This window comes from Diadema antillarum, unplaced genomic scaffold (genome assembly GCF_040938485.1).
Source record: "Diadema antillarum isolate AM-2024a unplaced genomic scaffold, OU_Dant_1.0 scf00000182, whole genome shotgun sequence".
Taxonomy (NCBI): Eukaryota; Metazoa; Echinodermata; class Echinoidea; order Diadematoida; family Diadematidae; genus Diadema; species Diadema antillarum.
In genome coordinates this window covers 1,459,923-1,480,727 of record NW_027271071.1, presented here as the reverse complement: position 1 = coordinate 1,480,727, position 20,805 = coordinate 1,459,923, and the positions used below count along the sequence as shown (strand labels likewise).

The window sequence follows — 20,805 nt, the reverse complement described above, 5'->3', positions numbered from 1 at the left end:
TTTTGAAAATATTTTGTAGGAGAATACTAGTTTGAGACATATTTCTCTTCTCTACAGATAAGACAAGAAGGTGTCTGTGACTACCTGGAAATATTCATGTATTTCTCTGGTGTGTCACTTATGCATGCTATTACCATAATACGCATGTACCAGACATAATAAAATACTAATAGATACTGACACTTAAAGTTCATGTGTCCCTTTTGCAACCCTTAAAATTAGATTCCTTTCCTAAGCTGCTATATTGTGGAGGTACATAATTCAGACCTTTCCTCCGAATAATAAAACTGGAAATTTCTTTATGACGGGGGAAGGGGAACAATACTAAAGACTTCAAGTGAATTAATTCAGCCCTCGCCCAAAAAAAGAAATCCAACTGTTATTCTTGGCACAAAGGGAGAGTATATTCTTGACTGACATGGGATTAGTTTTCCATTTCTTTTTCTTCTTCTTTTTTTTATATTAACTCTGAGGTGTTTCATACATGATGTTCGGTGACATTATTCTTCAGCCATGCAAAATTTCATGACGTATGCAAAAGGGATATGTGACCTTTAAACCCGAAATGTCAAAGTATTTTAATTTTAAATTTTATGTGCACATTGCACTTTGAATACACTGTGTCCATAGAACCAAAATTTGCGAATTTCCACCAAAAAAAAAAGTCAGCAGCATTCATTACCAAAGTCTAGTACATGACCATGCCAATGTTCTCTCTTAATGTAGGGCTGCACACTGACCCATTTTTTTTCTACTGGTCCGACCTTTCTGTTGGACCAGTAGGTACCCAGTTTTTCCATTTTTTACTGGTCCATTCCTGAAAAAGTTACTGGTACGACAGTGATTTTTACTGGTCAGGGACCATCGGACCAGTGCCAGTGGCCAGTGTGCAGCGAATGTTTAAACCCACTGACTATGACTCACCAGAGAGCCGGCATAATGCATCCAGGCCTGGTCATTGCCAAAGTCCCCCTTGGCCGTGTGGTAGGAGGTGTAGGCCAGCTCGTACATCTGGACCATGAAGGCCAGGTCTGCCCGACGTCGCATCTGGATCTCCGGCGATTCTCGCAGGTATCTAATGGAGGAAATCGGGCATCATAACATAATGACACATTCTTTTATGGCGACTCAATATCACATAGACTGGCATGGGGGGGGGGGGGGGGGGTGAAACATATAGAATGACCAACCAAAAGGATTATGCTGCTATTGAGGGGGGTTGTTAACTCTGGAAAAGAAAATACAAAGTCAAGAGACTGACTAGTTCCTGTTACTTACATAATATAACATAGTACATACCCCAAGGTTACAACATTCTGTATTATGCAAAAACAATAAATGTCCTCATCTATTACATTATTACATGGGTTAGTTGAATTAGGACAGTAACGCATACCTACAACTTGAATCTTTTTTGTAGGGTAACCATTTCTGCAGCATCACCTACAAGCCTTTAGCTAATGAGCAATGGATAACTAGATTCAGTGTCTTTAAATTTCTTGCATGTACTGCGGACGGCGATTATGTGCCCTCATTCACCACATGCTGCTTCAACAATCACTTTGATATTTGTCTACCAGTACATGAAAATGTTCACTGATCAGAGAATGACCCCAAGAACATTATGTCCACAGGGGAACATCGAAAATGATCCCTTCTTATGTCATCACATTTTAAACCACCACTCGCTGACCAGTACTTGACTGACCCACGTAATTCTGCATGACTTTCTCATGGTATTATTCCTCCTTCCATGGCAGAACTGAGCCAAATTGACCAAGGCTCTGTAGTCTTAAAGGGGAGATGCTGGGTTTGAAGATGACGGGACGTGCTTGCTACGTGTTACTGATGTAGAGGTTGCAGCACAATAGGAGGGTAGACTTACTTTGGTGAAGAGTCACTCTGTGGGGCCGACAGCAGCTTCTCGTTCTGCTTGTTGCCCATGAAGAGTTTCTTTGTGGCATTAAACAGAGATCTCTGGATGCCTTTCCTTGAAGCCAACTGGAAAAATCACAAGGCAACATTGAAAAATACACTGTGTCATCTCTCATATATGCATTTTTTTTTCAACATTGCTACATGGGTTCATTGCACTTCATTGTTTGCCAGCACATGTATTCTCCATTTTCTTCCATAAATGCTTTGAGTGTTTGGAGGTACTACCAGTGTACAAAGTACATAATAATTGATTGGGTTTCTCTGTACACCTGACTGAGGTGTGGCACTGTACATCTACAGTTTGAAGCATAATTTAGCTGCATGGAAAGCCTCAACCCATGAGTCATTTACCCAATTACTAACTTTCCTTGCTATGATTCCTGATGTCTACAAAATGTCCTCTCCTCCATACATACACATGAGATGATACATAAGTGAGTTCAAAATGCGGAGTGACATCTTCTTTGCATCTTTTCATCTCTTACACACCACTTGTTAAGCAATTATTTCAAAAGAAAGTACTTCACCCATACTGTGCAATGCAAGGAATACTAGCATTGTCCAGGCAGTTAAATAGCTCTTACAGGCACTGCAAATATAGCAATTATGCCTTCTTTTTCAAATCTAGTTGCTTTGAGTTCGGGGTACAAATGCTTTGCACAGCGTACATTGTATGCAGAGGACAGACAACACTAATGTACTCTCACCTGTTCACTTAGGCTTCGTATCATACGCTCTATGTAGGGAAGTAGGCCTCGGACAACAAACTCGTGGACAAAGATTCTTAGTCTGTCATGATCACTGAGGGTTAGGTGTGCGCCATGCACGTTGCTCCCACCAGGGGTCTTCACGGGAGCCGGCGCCGTCCCCTGGTTTGCCCCCTTGCCGGTCTGTGGGACCGAGTTGCTGCCATTGGCATTGTTGGTGATGAGGGAGTCCGTCAGGGGGTCGGTCAGGGGATTCGACAGGGGGTCGGTCGGTGGATTCGACAAGGGGTCCGTCGGAGAGGCCACCGTGTGGTTGGACTGGCTATCCACATCAGCGAGGGGGTGGGGCACCATCTCGCTGTTTGGTGAGCCATCTACCTGGACCATCACTATGTCTTCTGGTGAGGGGTCATTGGGGAAATCTGAAACACAAATCATATTCTTCCTTTACTTTACCTTGTTATCTTCTCCCCCTCTCCAGACTCAAGAAACATTTTGTCTACCCTTTTCTCTCTCCCTTTAACATTTTTCTCATGTTTGACTCACTCTGATAATGCCAGTCTTCCATATATGATTTGTTGTTGCTGATTATGCATGCAGCAACAAACTCGACCTGAAATGTACCTCCCAGGATACCGACAGAGCAAAGGCTACTGTTGGTACTTTGTATAATGGTAACTACACATATATGTATCTATAGGGCTGCTAAACCTGTACAGATAGAAAACAAATACGGATGAAAAATAAGAAAAACAAACATATCTTGAAGGCTAAAAATTGCTCACATCAAACATACTATTTCAAATTTCAGGAAAACATCAATACATTTTATCTTTTATAAAAAGTACCATACAAGTATACTAGTCAGCAGCCCAGTGGGTGTCCTGACAAAATACACCACACAAGTACAAATGCTGTATTTACTACTTTTATTTCATTATCATCATCATCATCATTGTTGCCACTACTCTCTCTCCCAATCACCACTGACCTTCGGAGCTGTTGGGTGTAAGTACAATGTTGCAGTCCTCTGTCGCTGGTGATGTTCCCTCACTGACCTGGTCTGGAAACATGGATGGGTCGTTGGCAGGACTTGCATCATTTTCCATTGGATCCTGACACATAACAAAACAAGACAAAATAAAAACAAACACAAGATTCACCTTTACTGAACATCTAATTCACTGGTAAAGTTTTGATGATCTAGAAAAACCATCTTAGAAGACACTGTAGTGTATCAAAGCAACCAATGTTGGAAACATCTCCCATATAGACAATGCTCAATCCAAGCACTGCTGCATGAGCAAAACCATGTGGATGACCCTTCATCCTTGACTATGTTGTTACCGTTGGCAACCTGCTTGTGCGCAATGTTACTGGAACATTTGAGTTACCGGTCCTGAGACAGTTAAACAATTATGAACTCTCTTTAAAAATTTCAGAATCTGAATGAGTTTGTTGTAAACAGGCATAGGATGAAAACACTCAAAGCATATATCCTATCATCCAACATGAATATCACGATTACCGGTAGACTGAGCTATGTGATATCAAATATTTATGAGCATCATCAAGATGATTTTGGAAGAATACTTTTCAGTGTCCAAAAAGCAACTTCTTTAAAAGCTTCCATAAGTTGACATACATACCATGGATGACCAACTAAATACACATTAGCTGTCACCTAAAATCAAAAAGCTGACTGGTGGTCAAGTCTAGTCATGTGGTACACTGTAACAATACACCACATGACATTTAACACAGTGTATATTAAAATGCTTCAGATAACTGGATGAAATGAGGTAATAATCCCTCAGAGAAGTGGATGACAAACACGTTATTATTTCAACTGAAATGGGAAAAATGATGGATTGCCAGGAAGTTGTGGAAAACAAAGGCCAAATCTTGCACACTGCACCTGTTGATTGACTTTGTTCAGGTACTGGCTCCACGGATCAGGCATACACATCTGTTCCGAGGCCATCGACGTCGCATCCACAGTGGTCTTTGCTCGCGAGTTGATGCGCAGTAGATGGCAGGCATGACTGCCATATGTTGATTTCATGCTCTGGTATATTGCATCAGCCCTCAAATTTGAAACACAAATCAAACACTTCTTACTTTTACCATACCAAGCAAACAAACAAAACAAAACAAAAAATTTACATCATAATGTACAATGTACATCACAGAGCAATCAGTACACCTACATATAACTCATTTCAGACAGATCATATTTTAGTGTAAAGGACCAAGAGAAGCCATCACATGCTAGAAATCAAAGTGATGATCAATTAGAATCACATATTATACCTGAAAGGAAGATGTAATATTACATTGTACATAAATGAGCATCGACTATAAATCTGGCAAAGTGATTTTGCTACTGTATTAAGACCATGATGAGGGGAGACTTCGATATGCATAATTTGTCTCCATCATTAAGATCTGTGCCCCACATAATCCAGTAAGCATAGATGTATGCAATAAACAAACTGCTCATCAGAGTCCATGTTAGTAAGCACAGGGGGGTGTTTCATAAAGCTGTTTTTAAAGTTACAAACAACTTACGAGCGACTGGTGATCAGTTCTTGTGCTGAATTATGGAAATTCTGATAAGTATAGCACATCAGAACTGATCACCAGTTGCTCGTAAGTTGTTCGTAACTTTACGAACAGCTTTATGAAACAGGGCCCTGGGAATATAGCACAGTTTATCTACATCAGACTGCCATTTTACGGGTCCCGCCACTCACTTCTCCTCCTCCCCCTCTGAGTTGTCATGCAAGAGAACATAGTACTTGAAGATGTTGGGGCAGAGCCACTTGGGGTGGGTGGTGTTGGACGAGTGCTGCAGGTGGTGCTGCTGCTGGGACAGCTTGGCAAACTGGTCCATGGGGTCGGCGTGCCCCGTCGACACCACCAACATGCCTGGCCGAATGATATCTAGTCAAGGAAGGATCTTTTGATCTTGTTTTCTCCTTTTTCTTGTTTCTTTTCTCTTTTGTTTTCTTTTTTGCTTTTGTTTTTGTTTTTTTGAGACCACAATCTGCATAGATTGCACTGTGGCAGTAGAGAACTACATGAATCATGACTCATCAAACTGTGAGAAAATCATGACAACCTGCTGAGAATTCAAGGTCACAATGGCATGCTATCCAGCAGATTCAATTGTGCGCAATTTGAAATTTAATAGCAAAAGCATGATTATACATACAGCTAACTTCAGTATTCCCTCATTTTTACACGTATGTATTTTCCTCCCAGACAAAAAGCCATTATAAATCCCCTGATAGTTGCAGCATTTGGCACATTGTGACTGCTATTTATAATATATTTTGTGTTATGAATAACCATCCAAATACAGTTTTGTTCCCACAAATGTAAACTGTTCTCAGAAAATGCTCATAGCTTAGAGAAGCGAGACAATCTCTCCCTGTGAAAAAAATAAAATAAAAAATAAAAAGGAGATAAAATGTTTGTTCATTTGCAAAATTTCTATGTCATTTATCTCTAAAGCGATGCACTGAAAGGCCAAAGATCATTTCCCTCTCTACAGCAATGCTATGTATATAAAATTATAAAATATACATGTACATGAATGAACAATTGGTCCAGACCTGTATAAAAAGATAAAAATGCACCAAGTATCACACATTCATACTCATATTTATGATGTATTATTTCTCTTACAACTTGAAAAAAAAGATCATAATCTGGTCACCGTCTACAAAAATACAACACATTCAGTCCAACTGGTACTTGACAGTGTGCCTACATACACTGTATCTCCTACATCAGGTTGCTGCCACACCCAATACAAGTTTGATACGAACTATCAAAATTTATTAAAGAGAATCTCTCCCCTAAAATCTAAATTTGAGAGGTGTGAGAGCATGTCCTAAGAACTCTAGAGAAAATTCTATCCCATCACAAAAAATGCCCCAAACTGTGAAATATTAATTAATTCTAATAAATCAGCACGCACTAGTGCGCGCTGCAATAGTAGCCAGATCTGAAAATAGTAGCCACGCATAGACCATCAGTGTGTGCACGTTTCCTTCGTTCGCCTCCGTCTGCACACAGCTATATCGAATACTTCTATCGGTACTGTATCGCCTCATCGAGCCATAAAATTATGCATCCGCATGAGTAGATGCTGCCAAGGCTGCCTGGTCAGTGGCCCGGTGTGGCGCGGCAACACCAACTTAGCTGCGTACGTCAACATTTGCATGCGTTTGCATGTTTTGAGAGTACATTGTATCGTACTACACTGATCATACAGAAAATTATCGAACTACGCAATCAAATGCAGTCGATAACGCCAGACGACTACTCTTAGATCAAGGCGCATGTAATTTTTGGCATTTTAGAGATTGCTCTATTTCTCTTTATATACTGTATTGCTATATCTCTGTATGTGAGTAACTTTGCACCCTTATATTTCATAGGGATATTACCAGTACAATAACCTACAATGTCAGAAAACTAAATTTCTGTGTACAGATACACTTTAAGATCATCAAGCCAAGACGCTTGAAAGCTATTACTTACAATGTACATGTGTATTGTATGAACAATCAACAGAAAACTTCTTTGACTGTCCCATAATGCATTTGTTTTGTAAAGGCTTTTTTGTATCATAAAGACAGTGGTTGTCAATGGATACACAGTATTTATCGTAATGTGTTCAAAAAGCTCCAAGCAATTTTCACTAGGAAAGCAGCATTGTTTTAAAGCCAGCCTGCTAGAATCTTTGACACAAATCTAGTTGGATTGGTCCAACTGATAAATGACTAGAGTAACCCATATTCATGCATTGAGTAGCAGAATGTAAAGAAATGCAAGAGGACTGAACAGGATTTATATCACATACTTTTGGCATTGATGCACTCCCAGAAAGACTACAGTAGCCCCTTTCAAATCTGAAGATTTCATGCATGGACATGCACTGATTCATGAGTCTAGCATACTCAGTGGCATAAAAGCTGTTGGATATTCCTTTCCTTTTCCTCCACAGGGGGGAATTGCTTTTCTAATTCCAACTTGACATTTCACATATTGATGAATTTATGCAGCATTCCATTTGCTGTTCTATACTTTGTATTTAAACATGTAGCAGCCCTTTAGCCTTTAAGCTACATCAGTAACCATAAAACAGACTGTAAACAACAAGCCAACCAACCTGTAAAGGTATGGGTCAGTGAAGTTGGTATCAAACATTTTACCATATACCTACATGTACATGTACAATGTATGTAACTTCTCTTGACTTGAGAATTCACAAAGCCATTTCCCTGGTTTCTATTCATGGCTTCTTGCATACTACAAATTTGCAAAAAGGATACATGCCACAAAGTGTCTGATGAATTCATGGTCCGATGTCGCCATACTCTGCAGGACGCTCTCTCTATACGCCTCATACCAGGGGGTTGATGCTGCAAGAATGGATTACACACAGAATATGCACAATTGTCATTTCCTACAGTATGTAGCCTGTGACTGTATTCAACTATTATAATTTTAGCAAGTTCATAGTATTGACATTCAACTGTTCAAGGTAAATAATGGATTTCTTTAACAAGTTTCATTCAATATGCATATCAATCAGGACTGTGTACTGAATAGCAAATTTATTTATTTTTTCTTTTTAGTATTCTTTACTCTTGTACAAACTGGTATATTATGAATTATATTTATAGACAAATAAAGGAAGAACAAATTATGCATGTACTAGAGTGTACAGGTTGCGAATATTCTCTTTTAAATTTATCTAATTTACTACACTGACGGAGTCTGCAGAATATTTTGTCTTCATCAAACTTGAAGTAATTAGCATCAGTTGACACACAGTCCTGGTAATGCAATTCTCAAACATGCATGGAAATGAAATACAAGGAGACAAAACTGATAATCATACTGGAGGCATCATGATAATTGACATCGTAATGTCAACTGACATGCCTAAGTATGCCACATTGTATCACTGAATCTAGATCCCTTGGTGTGTTAAAGTAAGAGACTATAGTTTACTGGCTGCTACGATATACTGTATACGCCATATTTCGTGAGTCTACATTTTCGCGAATCGGGAATTCCTGACGATTTCCCACGTGGTTGTGGTTAAATTCGCGATCGTGGAGTCCTGTACTGAACGGAGAAATGTACACGCATACGTCACATTCACATTGGGATCAGTGTCAATATTTTCGCATGTCTTTAATTTCGCAAATAGCACCTGACTCGCGAAAATTCGCGAAAATAAAAACCTCGCGAAACATTCTGCGTATACAGTACATTGTACATGTACACAATCTTAACCCTTTAACATACACAGCCCCTGCATTGTTATACAACAATGACCATCAACTTCCCATCAGATGAAAGAGTATTAAAAGCACTCATTTTTTGTCATTAATATATTACAGTGTACTACAATAGTACAAATTGTACATCACCAAATTTAGAACAATCTTTACTCTATGCATTATCCCGTTGAGGACGAGTCCCGAGTATACTCGGGCAGGTGTCTATGGGAAATGCGTGTTGTAGCAAAATCAAATCGTCCTAAAGGGGTTAAACAGTCAACTCCATTACATTTACCCTTTCATGATCAAGTCATTACTTCAAAGCACATCAAATGCTTCACCAGTTTGCTTTTGTGAACAATGAAGTGTGAACATTTGTGTTGGTCTTTGACCTTTACCTTCATTATCATTTGATCAAAGATTTCATCTGATGCTTGTCCTACTACCAATACCCGGCACAGTGTCTGCAACTACATGTATTTCTACACTATAAATAGAACATAGATGTATGTATGTACATTGCAAACACTTGGACGTTTGTTTGTTTTTTATGTCTTAACATCATTCTTCTCATATTTCTGACATAGAATATCATATTATACAGTTTGCACATATGCTTATGGGCATAAATATATAATGTAGATTATGATTTTTCTTCATGCATAAAGGGTTGTACAATGGAAGTTACTTCTACATTGTATACAATCGGGAACAATGTACACATCAGCACAGATCTGCAATGTACATTGTACCACGTACACGTACATCACATACAGCAAGTTATCGGAAATTTACCCTAAAGAAAGTTGTGTAGCTAAAGCATGAAATTTGTGTGATATCAATGTAAGAGATCAGCCATTATACTTTTTCTTTTTTACTTGCACGGACGTGTACAATTTGTAATCAAGGAAGTCACGACAACTTTTATGCAAGTACAGACATATGTCAGTCATGTTTAATGTGGAATCTCACGGGATTCTCAAAATTAATCAAATGGATGGTCACATGATCAATGGTTTGCATGTCATAATTGAATACATGTACAGTGGTTGTACAAAGTCACAATTGAGTGTCCCAAAATACTGTTCCCTTGGTCACAAAAAGACGTTACAATGTTTGAGGTTTGCTTATCGATACTGTACACTGTTCATATACATGACCTGGATCTGGATCTGGATCTGGATGAATACGCTGAAAGACTCTGGATAGAGTATCACTCAGCACTGTGGTGTGATGTGCAGCTAATCACAACGGAGGTGACGCTGGAGCGCTTCTTTAAATGTGTCAAATTTATGAATCTGCTTTATATTACTCGGCAGATTATTCCAATCCTTTGCTGTTCTATGGAAGAAGGAGTTGGCGAGAGCAGTTGAAGAACCGTGTGAAGTAGCATAATTATCAGGATGATAACTTCGGGTTGTCATACCTCTCGGTGCTTGAGCGGGGCTGATATAATCCTCGAGCCTTAAATCAATATTACCGTGCTTTATTTTATACATTGTACATTTTCAGAAGGTAGATGTGGAGGCTGAATTTTCATGTATTTCATCTACCACTTGAAATACATACACGTACATTTTGTACATGTGATACAGTACAATATGCATGTTATCAAGCGTAATCCTACTGTAGAGTCTTAAACTCATGGGTGGTAATGAGACAGTATGGAAAGAATTGATTTATGATTGATATATTTTGTTTGCAAGCGGATCTTTCATATCATTTGATAAAGTTAAAGTGAAAACATAGTTTTGGTAAGGGTTTGAGAACCCGTCTGGCACCATTTCATATAATTTGCTTGCAATATCAGGGCTCCACACTAACTTTTATTCTTGGTGGCCCGATCGGGCCACCAGAATCAATGATTTTAATTTTTGGTGGCCCGAAACAAAAATCAAGAAAAACATAAAGAAAACTAAATCGGTCCTACCAAACATAGAAGAATAGATATTAAGTATTTAGTATACTGAAGTGATACAGGTACCCATGTCTAAAATGAATGAATAGAAAATTCAATCATCTTACCGTTATTCTGAGTGCTAAGATTTAGCAAATAGGCTTATAGATTATTATAAAAGTTGATGCCTATTTAGATGGTCAAAACTTACCTTTGAAATGAGAAAGTGGGAGCATTTGCAGACATTTGTAAACATCCGACATTTGTTTCAGCATTGTAAAGAGCCAAAAGTTACCGTTACTCATTTGTGATTGTAAAAGCAATCATCCAACATTTACTAGTATTTTAACACCATACGGAGCTGAATTTTACCATTAATCATTTTCAAATGTAAAAGCAAACAGCCAACATTCATTGTAGCATCTTATGGAGCTGAATGTTATTCTTATTCATTTCCAAACGTGAAAGCAAACATCCGCTATTTATTTTAGCACCTACCTGAGCCAATTGATACCATTAATCATTTCCAAATGTAAAAGCCACAATCTGTTATTTATTTTAGCATCGTATGGAGCAGAATATTACCGTTATTCATTTCCAAATTTAAAAGCAAACATCTGACATTTATTTCATTATCGTACGGAGCCGAATGCTACTGCAGTCCACTTCCAAAAGTGAAATGAATCATCTGACAATTATTTTAGCATCATATGGAGCCGAATGTTACTGTTTTTCATTTTTTAACGTCAAGGCAGACATCAGACATTTACTTTACCATCAAACGCAGCTGAATGTTATTCATTTCGAAATCTAATAGCAAATATCCGATATTTATTTTAGCATCATGATTATGGAGCAGAATGTTACTGCTATTCACTTCCAAACGTACAAGCAATCATCCTATTCTGACAGTTATTTTGGCATCTTTCGGAGCCGCATGTTATGGCTATTTACTTTCGAAAGTAAACGCAAACATCCCGACATTTATTTAATCATCTTACGGAGATGAATATTATTGTTATTCATTTCCGACCGTCAAAGGGATCATTCGACATTTATTTCAGCATCTTCCGGAGCCGAATATTATCCTTATTCATTTCTGAACGCAAAATCAAATATCTGACATTAATTTTAGCACTGTACGGAGCTGAATCTTACCGTTATTCATTTCCAAAAGTATAAGCAAACATCCGACATTTGTTTTAGTATCATACGGAGTCGATTATTACCATTATTCCTTTCCAAAATTAAAAGCAAAAACATCTGACATTTATTTTAGCATTTTAAGGAGCCGATTGTTACCGCTGTTCATTTCCAAAAGTAAAGGCAAACATCCGACTTTTTATGGTGGCCCAATCGGGCCACCAAAAATCTTCATTTCTCAAATTTTGGTGGCCCGACGTGCATTTTTGGTGGCCCCAAGCCACCGGGCCACCATTAGTGTCTAGCCCTGAATATACCGAAAGAGTCTACAAAGAAACTTACCTGGCTGACGCGATTTGCAGGGATGATGAGTCATTTTGGAGTATTTTGAGATAAAAAATAAAAGTCGGTAAACCGACTTTTATTCCAGAAGGATCCAGACTAACTCGGTCTCAGGGAAAACTCGACCCTACTGTATTTCAGACAATTTACATGCAGTTCGTGATCGCCATATTCTACTGTATATTAATTGAACAGACAGGAAAGTGCGTGCTAACCCTGTACAAAACAAATGGACAGTGTGCGGTTCTCAAGCGTATTACGCACATCACCTGAGTTGTTGAGACGCACTGTCTTTGAAGTTGTTGTTTATCAAGCGTCTTTGATTGTTTTTAGAGGTGCTTGATAGGTGCACACTAATTTTACATGCGCGCCAAAGAGGTATTTTTTATGCGCGCGTTGTACACTGTATCAACTCGGACCATTCCTGCGAGTAGCCAGAAAGCGAAGCGCTATACAGACCGCTCCCATAGTACAAAACTGTACGTACAATCCAGAGGGACAACCAAGACAACTCAGCCCGCCGTCAAAGCGAGGCAGAGTTGTCCCCAAGTCCGAGTTTAGCCTGACCCCGTTCGGGTAAGTTCTGAGACTGAACCGTTTTGTTAATATTTCGCATTTTCGTCGTTACCCATCGAATATCTTGTTATTACAGCACATTTACTTATCTTGTTATTACAGCACATTTGTTAGGCATACGTTCACATTTGGGAGCAAAATTTGGCAACTTTTGCAGGCGTACCAGATCTATGTTTTGGCTTCAATACAGTACATGCAATGTAAATAAGGCCAAAATTCATTTAAGAATAATTATCTATTTCTGTCTGCACTTGAACCTGCGATGTGACCCATCTTTGTACTTTTTTTTTTTGCAGCGCCATGTTGATAGTATTTATTCTTACACTTTGCGTACCTGTAAAAAATATTGCGATTGTTTAGTTAGTTTTTTAGTTTAGTTTTTTATTCCAAAAAGAGAAATGTGTGCTTCTTATTTATGGTGGTAACCCTTAGATGCATTCCTTCTGGACACTCCTTCAAATTTGTCAGATAGTATACCAACTAACTATTCTTGCGGTCGGCTACACGTCACTTCCGGTTGACTGGAGTGAAAACAAAGAGCTTGCACGCGCTAAGCCTGCATAATGCGCATACTGCATGCTGTGCATGTGCGACGCGTATAATTTATGTGCAACTCTACGCAGACATGGGGACTGTTTTTCATTATTCATTTTGTCATTTGTGCCATCATTCATGAGATACATGCATCATGTCTTGCTAGCAATATTCTAAAAATCTGGATCCTGTCGATCGATCAGTCCCGGTATTTTGCCAAGTTGAAGGCAGCCGGACTGGACCTGTGCCCGTATGAAATCGCGGCAGGACTCTGGATCAACGACCTGACAAAATGGCCAGATGTGCAGTAGAACCTCTTTGAGTAGGCCCTACCCCGATATCTACGCTTACTTAGTACCTCATAGAAACTTCAGGTAGGTCTATAGGCCTAACGTTAGTACTATAGTAGGCTTAGGGTAGGCCTAGGGCCTAATCCTGCCGCCCGCAGAGCTACAGTAGTACATCTTGCGCTAGCGCTATGCTCGCGGGGTGCCCCGGCAGAAAACACGTACAGCGTTACCACTCCAGGCTCACGCAACTATTATAGACTATGGTTTGTTTTCACTCCACCGCTATCCATGACCCCGTGACACGCAAAATACCCGGATGTTCGACCATGAGAATACATTGTATTAATTAATTCACTTTAGTGAGTGCATGAACACAAGGCAAACTAAAACAGAACATAAGAATATTTCCTCAAAATACAGCAAACGCTAAGTGATGTCTCCCCTGCGTATTGTATATCCCAAATTTGTGATTGGTGTTTTTCAATGTAAGTTCATTAAATCTTTGACTTCTGACCTTGTCAATGTGTAAGTTCATTAAATCTTTGACTTCTGACCTTGTCCGACTTTACCAATATTCAAACTTGACTGGCATCTGCAGGTGACGTACAGTGTACCTCTCTGTGGTGTGAGTTTTGTGGTGAAAGCTAAAAGCTGTAGAAAGTTATTAAGAGCACACAATATATGGTGCTTATCAGGGAAAGCTCATTGACATTTTGACCTTTGACCTTGTCAGAATTCACAAATATTCGAACTTGACCAGCATCTTGAGGTGATGTACCTGTGTTGTGAATTTGGTGGTCATACTGTAGCTCAAAGCTGTGGGAAATTATTGCAAGTACGCCAAAATACTACACATGTATAGAGTGCAGTGCGTATTGCTGTATGTGGTGAAGTTCATTAACCTTTTGACCTACGACCTTGTCAGAATTCACTAATATTCAAACTTGAGCAGCATCTTTAGGTGATGTACTACCAGGTATGTATCTGTGGTGTGAATTTGGTGGTCATAGATCAAAGCTGTGAAAAGTTATTTGAGTACACTACAATAATGTTTACTTGTGCATTGCTTATGAGGTAAAGTTCAATTGACCTTTGAACTTGTCTGAATTCACCCATTGAATTGGACTGGCATCTTTAGGTTATTACAAGTTAAGTGTACAGTGTGAGTTTGGTGGTCATATCTCAAATCTGTGGAAAGTTATCGAGAGTACATCACAATACGGTGGGCATAATGATTTATCAGGGCAAAGTTCATTGACCTTTTGACCTTTGACCATGTCAGACTTCACCCATGTTCAAACTTGAATGGCATTATTAGGTTATTCACTGGATTTCCTTCTCTGTACCGTAATTCCACTGGGTTTTAGCACTACAAAAAGGAAAGATACAACATGTTTTTTTGACCCCTGTTACAGTGACGGGCTGGCCTACATTTTTGTGCATTTACACCGGCTTGTCGAGCCGCACCTGGCAAGTGAATTTTTCATTTGCATGTTCTTCTTTTTGTCATAGTGGACTGTGGTGCTCTTCATACACCGTACATGCTTTTTTTATCCCCAGCAATCTCTAAAGTACAGCTGAGTGGGTGTGGTCAAGCATTTGGGTCCGCTTGCGTTTACATCAACAAAAGGTAGGTCTCAGGCCGGCCTCACTTTTGGCACTGCCATAGTTTTGCCCACTGTAAACAGGGTCATAGTCTGATGTCAACAACTGAGAACAAGAGACCGAGGGGTCTCATGCTCACCTTGGCATTGCCAGCTCACCTTGGCATTGCCAGCTCACCTTGGCATTGCCAGTTCACCTTCCACGCATCCTTGCAGACTCTTATAGTCTTACCCGCGGGCATTGCAAACTTGGGGGGGGGGGGTGGAAGGGGAGGGGCAGCTTTATTTGAGAGCTGGGGGCATTATGTCCATTTGGGCAATTCCGCGGTTAGTAATGTTACATTTGAACAAATTTAGATATTTGTTTTTACTACTAAATTACCATTTATTCATTTCAAGTCAAAATTATGTCAAAAACATGTTCATCCTTCCCAGGTTTATGATACAGAAAAGAATGAATACAATCCAAGAAATATCAGAATTGCTATGGCAACTTAAAGGACATTCACAAAAAAAAATCAATGTCTTGTAACAAAAAGTGTGCAAAAAATTCAAGTTACTTCAAACAAGGTGTTGCATTAATTTCAATTATTGCACCATGAAAAATGTTCATGCAAATTTTTTTAGCAGTTCGACTGATAATTTCTTAGCTAGACCCCCAAAAGCATGGTTAGTAACGTTACGGTTAGTAACGTTACATTTGTCCGGAGTAATTCCAAAATGTCACATGACTTCTGGAGTATTTAAATGTATTCATCTTTTACCCTTTAGCAAAACTTTGAGGAAAAATTTCAAAGGAACCCACTGTAATTTGCATTTAAATGAATTTCAGCATCCCCAGTCCCACATGTACATTTTAAATGATGGTTTTAGATCTCACAAATCAATGAATACGAAAAATAAAATCTACCGAATTTGAAACACCTTAATGATTGGTGAACATCCATGGCATTAGTTGATACCTAGATTAAAGAGTAAGATAAAAGAGGCACATTTCTTTTATCCATGTCATGTCCACCTATACTGCGGAATTGCCCATTTGCACATTCCATCACACTGGTAAAAATATCTGCTATATTGTACTCAGAAAAGTTTGACTATGCAGTTAAAAAGAAAAAAACTTAAAGCTCTATCACTTCTGATTCTAGAGAAGAATATTTTGAATATATTCCTTAATTTGAGAGGTTTGGGCCCTCCTGGGGCCCCCACATGGAACATGGTGCCCACTTGAACAAGTTGAGATCCTATCCCCATAGGAATGCTACCTGCCAAGTTTGGTGAAAATCCATCACATTGTTTTCAAGAAGAAGATGAAAATGCACAAGTTAGGCCTGCGTTTGGATCACTCCCCTTCCCATCCCCTGGGGGGCATCGATATCCCTGATTCCGCTACGAACAAACTTGAAACTACAGTCATCAATGTACTACCTCATAGTATTAACTTAGCTCTATCACTTCTGGTTCTAGTAAAGAAGATTTTTAAAGATCCCTTAATTTGGGGGGTTGGGCCCCCTTGGTGTGTCCACCCCCCTCAAGGTGGGCATGGTGCCCAATGTGAACAAATTGAAATTTTATCCCCCTGGGCATGCTACCTGCAAAGTTTGGTGAAAATCGGTCATGAGGTTTTCAAGTACAAGATAAAAACGTTAAAAATTTAGGCACAACACACGCCGGATGCCAGACGACACAAAATGGACTAAGAGTGATTGCAAGAGCTCAATTGAGCCTTTGGCTCCTGAAGGTGAGCTAAAAAGGGGCAAATACCTTTAATACTAACTTTTCTATCACCATACCACATACACTGTATTCCTTGAGAATGGTGGAATGAAAGAGTCCCAGTAAGTATTTAAAGAGTCAGAATGAAGATTTTTTTCTTCTTCTAAATGAAGCTCCAGAACAGGTTTTCTTGTTCTGAAAGATTATCTTCCATTGCCTACAGTGTAAGTATCAGTTAGTGACCCTTGATAAGAAAACTAGAATGTAGTAATGGAGGGATTATTTCTTTTACTTGAAGACAATGTGAAGTAACATATCGTCGCTGGGGCAACAAGACCTCGTATCTGAAATTTTCGTGAAAATTACTTTTTGGATTAATGGCCACATAATCAGTTAAGTGATGTCCTGTCCAAAATCCTAGCTGTCTAAGTACTCCAAATACAAAGCCACCATGGCATGTCAAAGGAAAGGCTCTCCCATTGGATGCAGTACTTGGGCTGCCATGTTGTTTTTTTTTTTTTTTTTGCTCTCATGAACATTTGACATTTTGTAGATACAAGGTCTTGCTGCCCCAGCGACGATATATTTCATGCATAAAAAAAAAAAAACCATTAACCAATATCATGATTCCAAGCATTCAACAAAAGGCATCAAATTCATGGGGCCAAAATGATCTTTCCATGAAGCCTACAATACTACTGACTTCATTGATTCCATAAAGACTTCATGCTATGTTGTGTTTCCTTGGGTACAGTACATTCTCCCTGAAAAGCAATCTGAAATACACAAGTGGTCCTTGGAGAAAAAAAAAAGAGAAGCAGCACCTTCTCACTGCTAGGGTGGAATTCCCAGCCCCACCATAGTAAATACTGACATAAGATAAACAAACGGCTCATAACAACTCAGCATGCTGCCTTTAAAGGACAAGTTCACCTTCATAAACATAAGGATTGAGAAAATGCAACAATATTAGTAGAACACATCAGTGAAAGTTTGAGGAAAATTGGACAATCGATGCAAAAGTTATGAATTTTTCAAATTTTTATGTTGGAACCGCTGGATGAGGAGACTACTACAGCTTGTGAGTCATATGCGTACAACAGTATAAAGAAAATATAAAAGAAAATTCAACATATTTTCATTTTTTTTCGCATAATAAAAGAGCAATTGACTTGCCTCTTTCTAAAGGCAGGGGGAATAATATTACCCATAACATTTATCGGTAACGAGTCAGGGGAATGTGTACTTTTTTCGAAAGATGGAATTTTGTGAAATTCTCTTTATATTTTCCTTATATTGTTGTACGCATATGACATCTAAGTTATTCATACACTGCAGTAGTCTTCTCATCCAGCGGGTACTGCAAAAAAACTTCAAAAATTCATAACTTTTGAACGGATTGTCTGATTTTCCTCAAACTTTCAATGATGTGTTCTACTAATATTGCTACATTCTCTCAATCCTTATGTTTATGAAGGTGAACTTGTCCTTTAAAGCCTCGTCAGATGGGACAACTTCTGAAGGTACCTGCAGTACAAACATCCATCCTAAGATTGACAAGGTACCCACCGCTAATTTGAAGATCATATGATCCCACCGACAGCACACTGGTTTGTCCCTCGGAAAGGGGTAGCTGCGAGTTCTGGACAGCGTCATGGCACAACTTCTTGTGGATGGCTGCGGATGGCGGCTGGGTGTTCATCTCCTGAATGATCAGGCACAAGTTGTGGATGGAGTGGGACTGTCCCGCTGGATCTCGAATGTGCGCTGCAGATGAACGAGAAGCGGCAAGAAGAAAACAGAAGTTGAAACAATTTAGCATATTTTCTCTCTCCTCTTCACTTAGCCCTGTTATCGACCATAAAACTTTCAAAAACTCTAAAAAATTTGAAGAGGGGCTATTATTTTTTACTTTGAGTAGCCTTTCATAATACATGTATGTATGCTGTTCAGTCACCGTTTTGTTAATCTAGAACTATGATCAAGAGTAACCCCGGGACGCTCCGTATACACAGTTACACACTGCGTGTTGGGGCTGGTCGCAGTTAGATCAAGAGGTACTGTACTAATGTATATGTCATATAATGCAAGTTTTTTAGTACAAAATGATGCAAATTCGGACTTGCGCATTGTAAGACAATCCAACAGGTGTTTGAGTTTGCTATCGAGAACCGCAGTAGCAGAATTTGAAATACGAATCATCTTCTCTTTTTTTTTTTTTCTGAAGTGATTGATTTTCCACCTTGGAGACAATATACTGTAAAAGTGGAAATTGTCACAGCGTTGAAATTTTCATGCATTTTGCGCAACCCAAAACTAGCGTGAAAAACTAGCATGAAAAAGCACGCAAACATTTTTTGCTCACCATATGCTCGAGTAGTTGATGTCTTGATTCCGCAGAACTTAAAACACTCGAAACTGTTTTTATCCCGCCGATCGTGAAAAATTAGTCGCGCGATAGTATCCACTTTTACAGTAGATTCTAATGTCTAGCAGCAGATTTTTGTTACCGGTATATACAATTTGTACACCCCCTAGGCAAAAAAAAAAAAAACCAACAAAACAAAACAAAAAGACATGATGATTAATAATTAATGGCTTTCTTTGAAAAATATTACTTCAAGTGTAAAGATTTCGGGGAAAAGACATTTGTGTACCGTTAGTTATTCATGATCATGTTCATCGTGTTCATGGGAGCGGATTATATTGGGTTTCGGATCTTCATCCATCATCACCTTGAACCTTCTGCTTACCTTCTGAAGTTAGTCTGCAAAATGGTCGCAGCATTTCCACAAAGGACAAGTTGTTCTTCTGAGCAAGGACTTCAGCATCATGGCTACAAACCACAGCAACGGTTGGTCCAAATGTGTTCTGGATGAACTCTCTCGCACTGAGCGAGCACTGAGCCATTTTAACAGTCTGTCCTCAACCAAACCTGGTCCTGGGCAAAATACACAGATGCAGATGCTCCTCTTCCAGGAAAGAAAATTGACTTAAGCAAGTTTCGTTAAAAGGTATTGATATCTTAGATCTACCTACATGTTTCTCTACAATGAGCCACTCTTCATGTTACTCCAATAACATGATAACACCTGTACCTAGCTGGATGCTATGCTAGCTCTCTAATAACGTGGACACAATCCTACTCATTCATTCACATATCCACAACAGTTTTTACCACGTACACTACAGAAATGCAAATCACGGTCCAAATGACAATAGCGGCATACAGACAACCTTATCATAATCATGAGAGTGCTACGATTTTTCAGTAGGTTTGTAGACACCAGTCGAGTGAATAGGGTGTAGAATCAGGACTGTAGAATCAAAAGGTTCCCTCCCTTGGTCACGATTCTACCTGTACAAGACCGCCCCATCGATGCCATTGGCGAAACACCGAACGAACGATCGAGTGCATTTACACCACTGAACTTTTATCAGTGGTATGGTATACACACATACAGCGGTCGTACGGTTTTGGTCTTTCAGCTCGCCATAGCATACGCCATACTTCGCGAGCCTACTCTGCAGTGTTGAACTGCACAGTATGTCACTGCATGGAGTGACAACTGCCCAGGGTACAAGCGAAATTGGTAACACAAATTCAGCACGAGATGGCGACAAACTATTTTCGGCGAAAAGGACTGGACGCTGCGGGCTCTCACGTCCGACTTGTGAAGAAGTCAGAATCATTAGCTGAAGATAAAATAATCATTGTACAAACACGTAAAGGTCAAAATACATAAAAAG

General features: G+C 39.3%; 1 protein-coding gene across 1 annotated transcript in view; it reads right to left on the bottom strand.

Moving 5' to 3' along the window:
• LOC139723161 (trafficking protein particle complex subunit 8-like) overlaps positions 1 to 20,416 on the bottom strand; it is a 47,086-nt gene extending 26,670 nt beyond the window's left edge. Inside the window, exons 1-9 of the mRNA XM_071634422.1 lie at positions 19,809 to 20,416; positions 18,625 to 18,822; positions 7,994 to 8,083; positions 5,402 to 5,576; positions 4,564 to 4,732; positions 3,637 to 3,760; positions 2,646 to 3,067; positions 1,886 to 2,001; positions 925 to 1,075 (exon numbers count right to left, since the gene is read on the bottom strand). Coding sequence (XP_071490523.1) covers positions 925 to 1,075; positions 1,886 to 2,001; positions 2,646 to 3,067; positions 3,637 to 3,760; positions 4,564 to 4,732; positions 5,402 to 5,576; positions 7,994 to 8,083; positions 18,625 to 18,822; positions 19,809 to 19,965 — 1,602 coding nt within the window. The 5' untranslated portion in view covers positions 19,966 to 20,416. The remainder of the gene's footprint in view (positions 1 to 924; positions 1,076 to 1,885; positions 2,002 to 2,645; positions 3,068 to 3,636; positions 3,761 to 4,563; positions 4,733 to 5,401; positions 5,577 to 7,993; positions 8,084 to 18,624; positions 18,823 to 19,808) is intronic.
• Between the last annotated feature and the right edge of the window lie 389 nt (positions 20,417 to 20,805).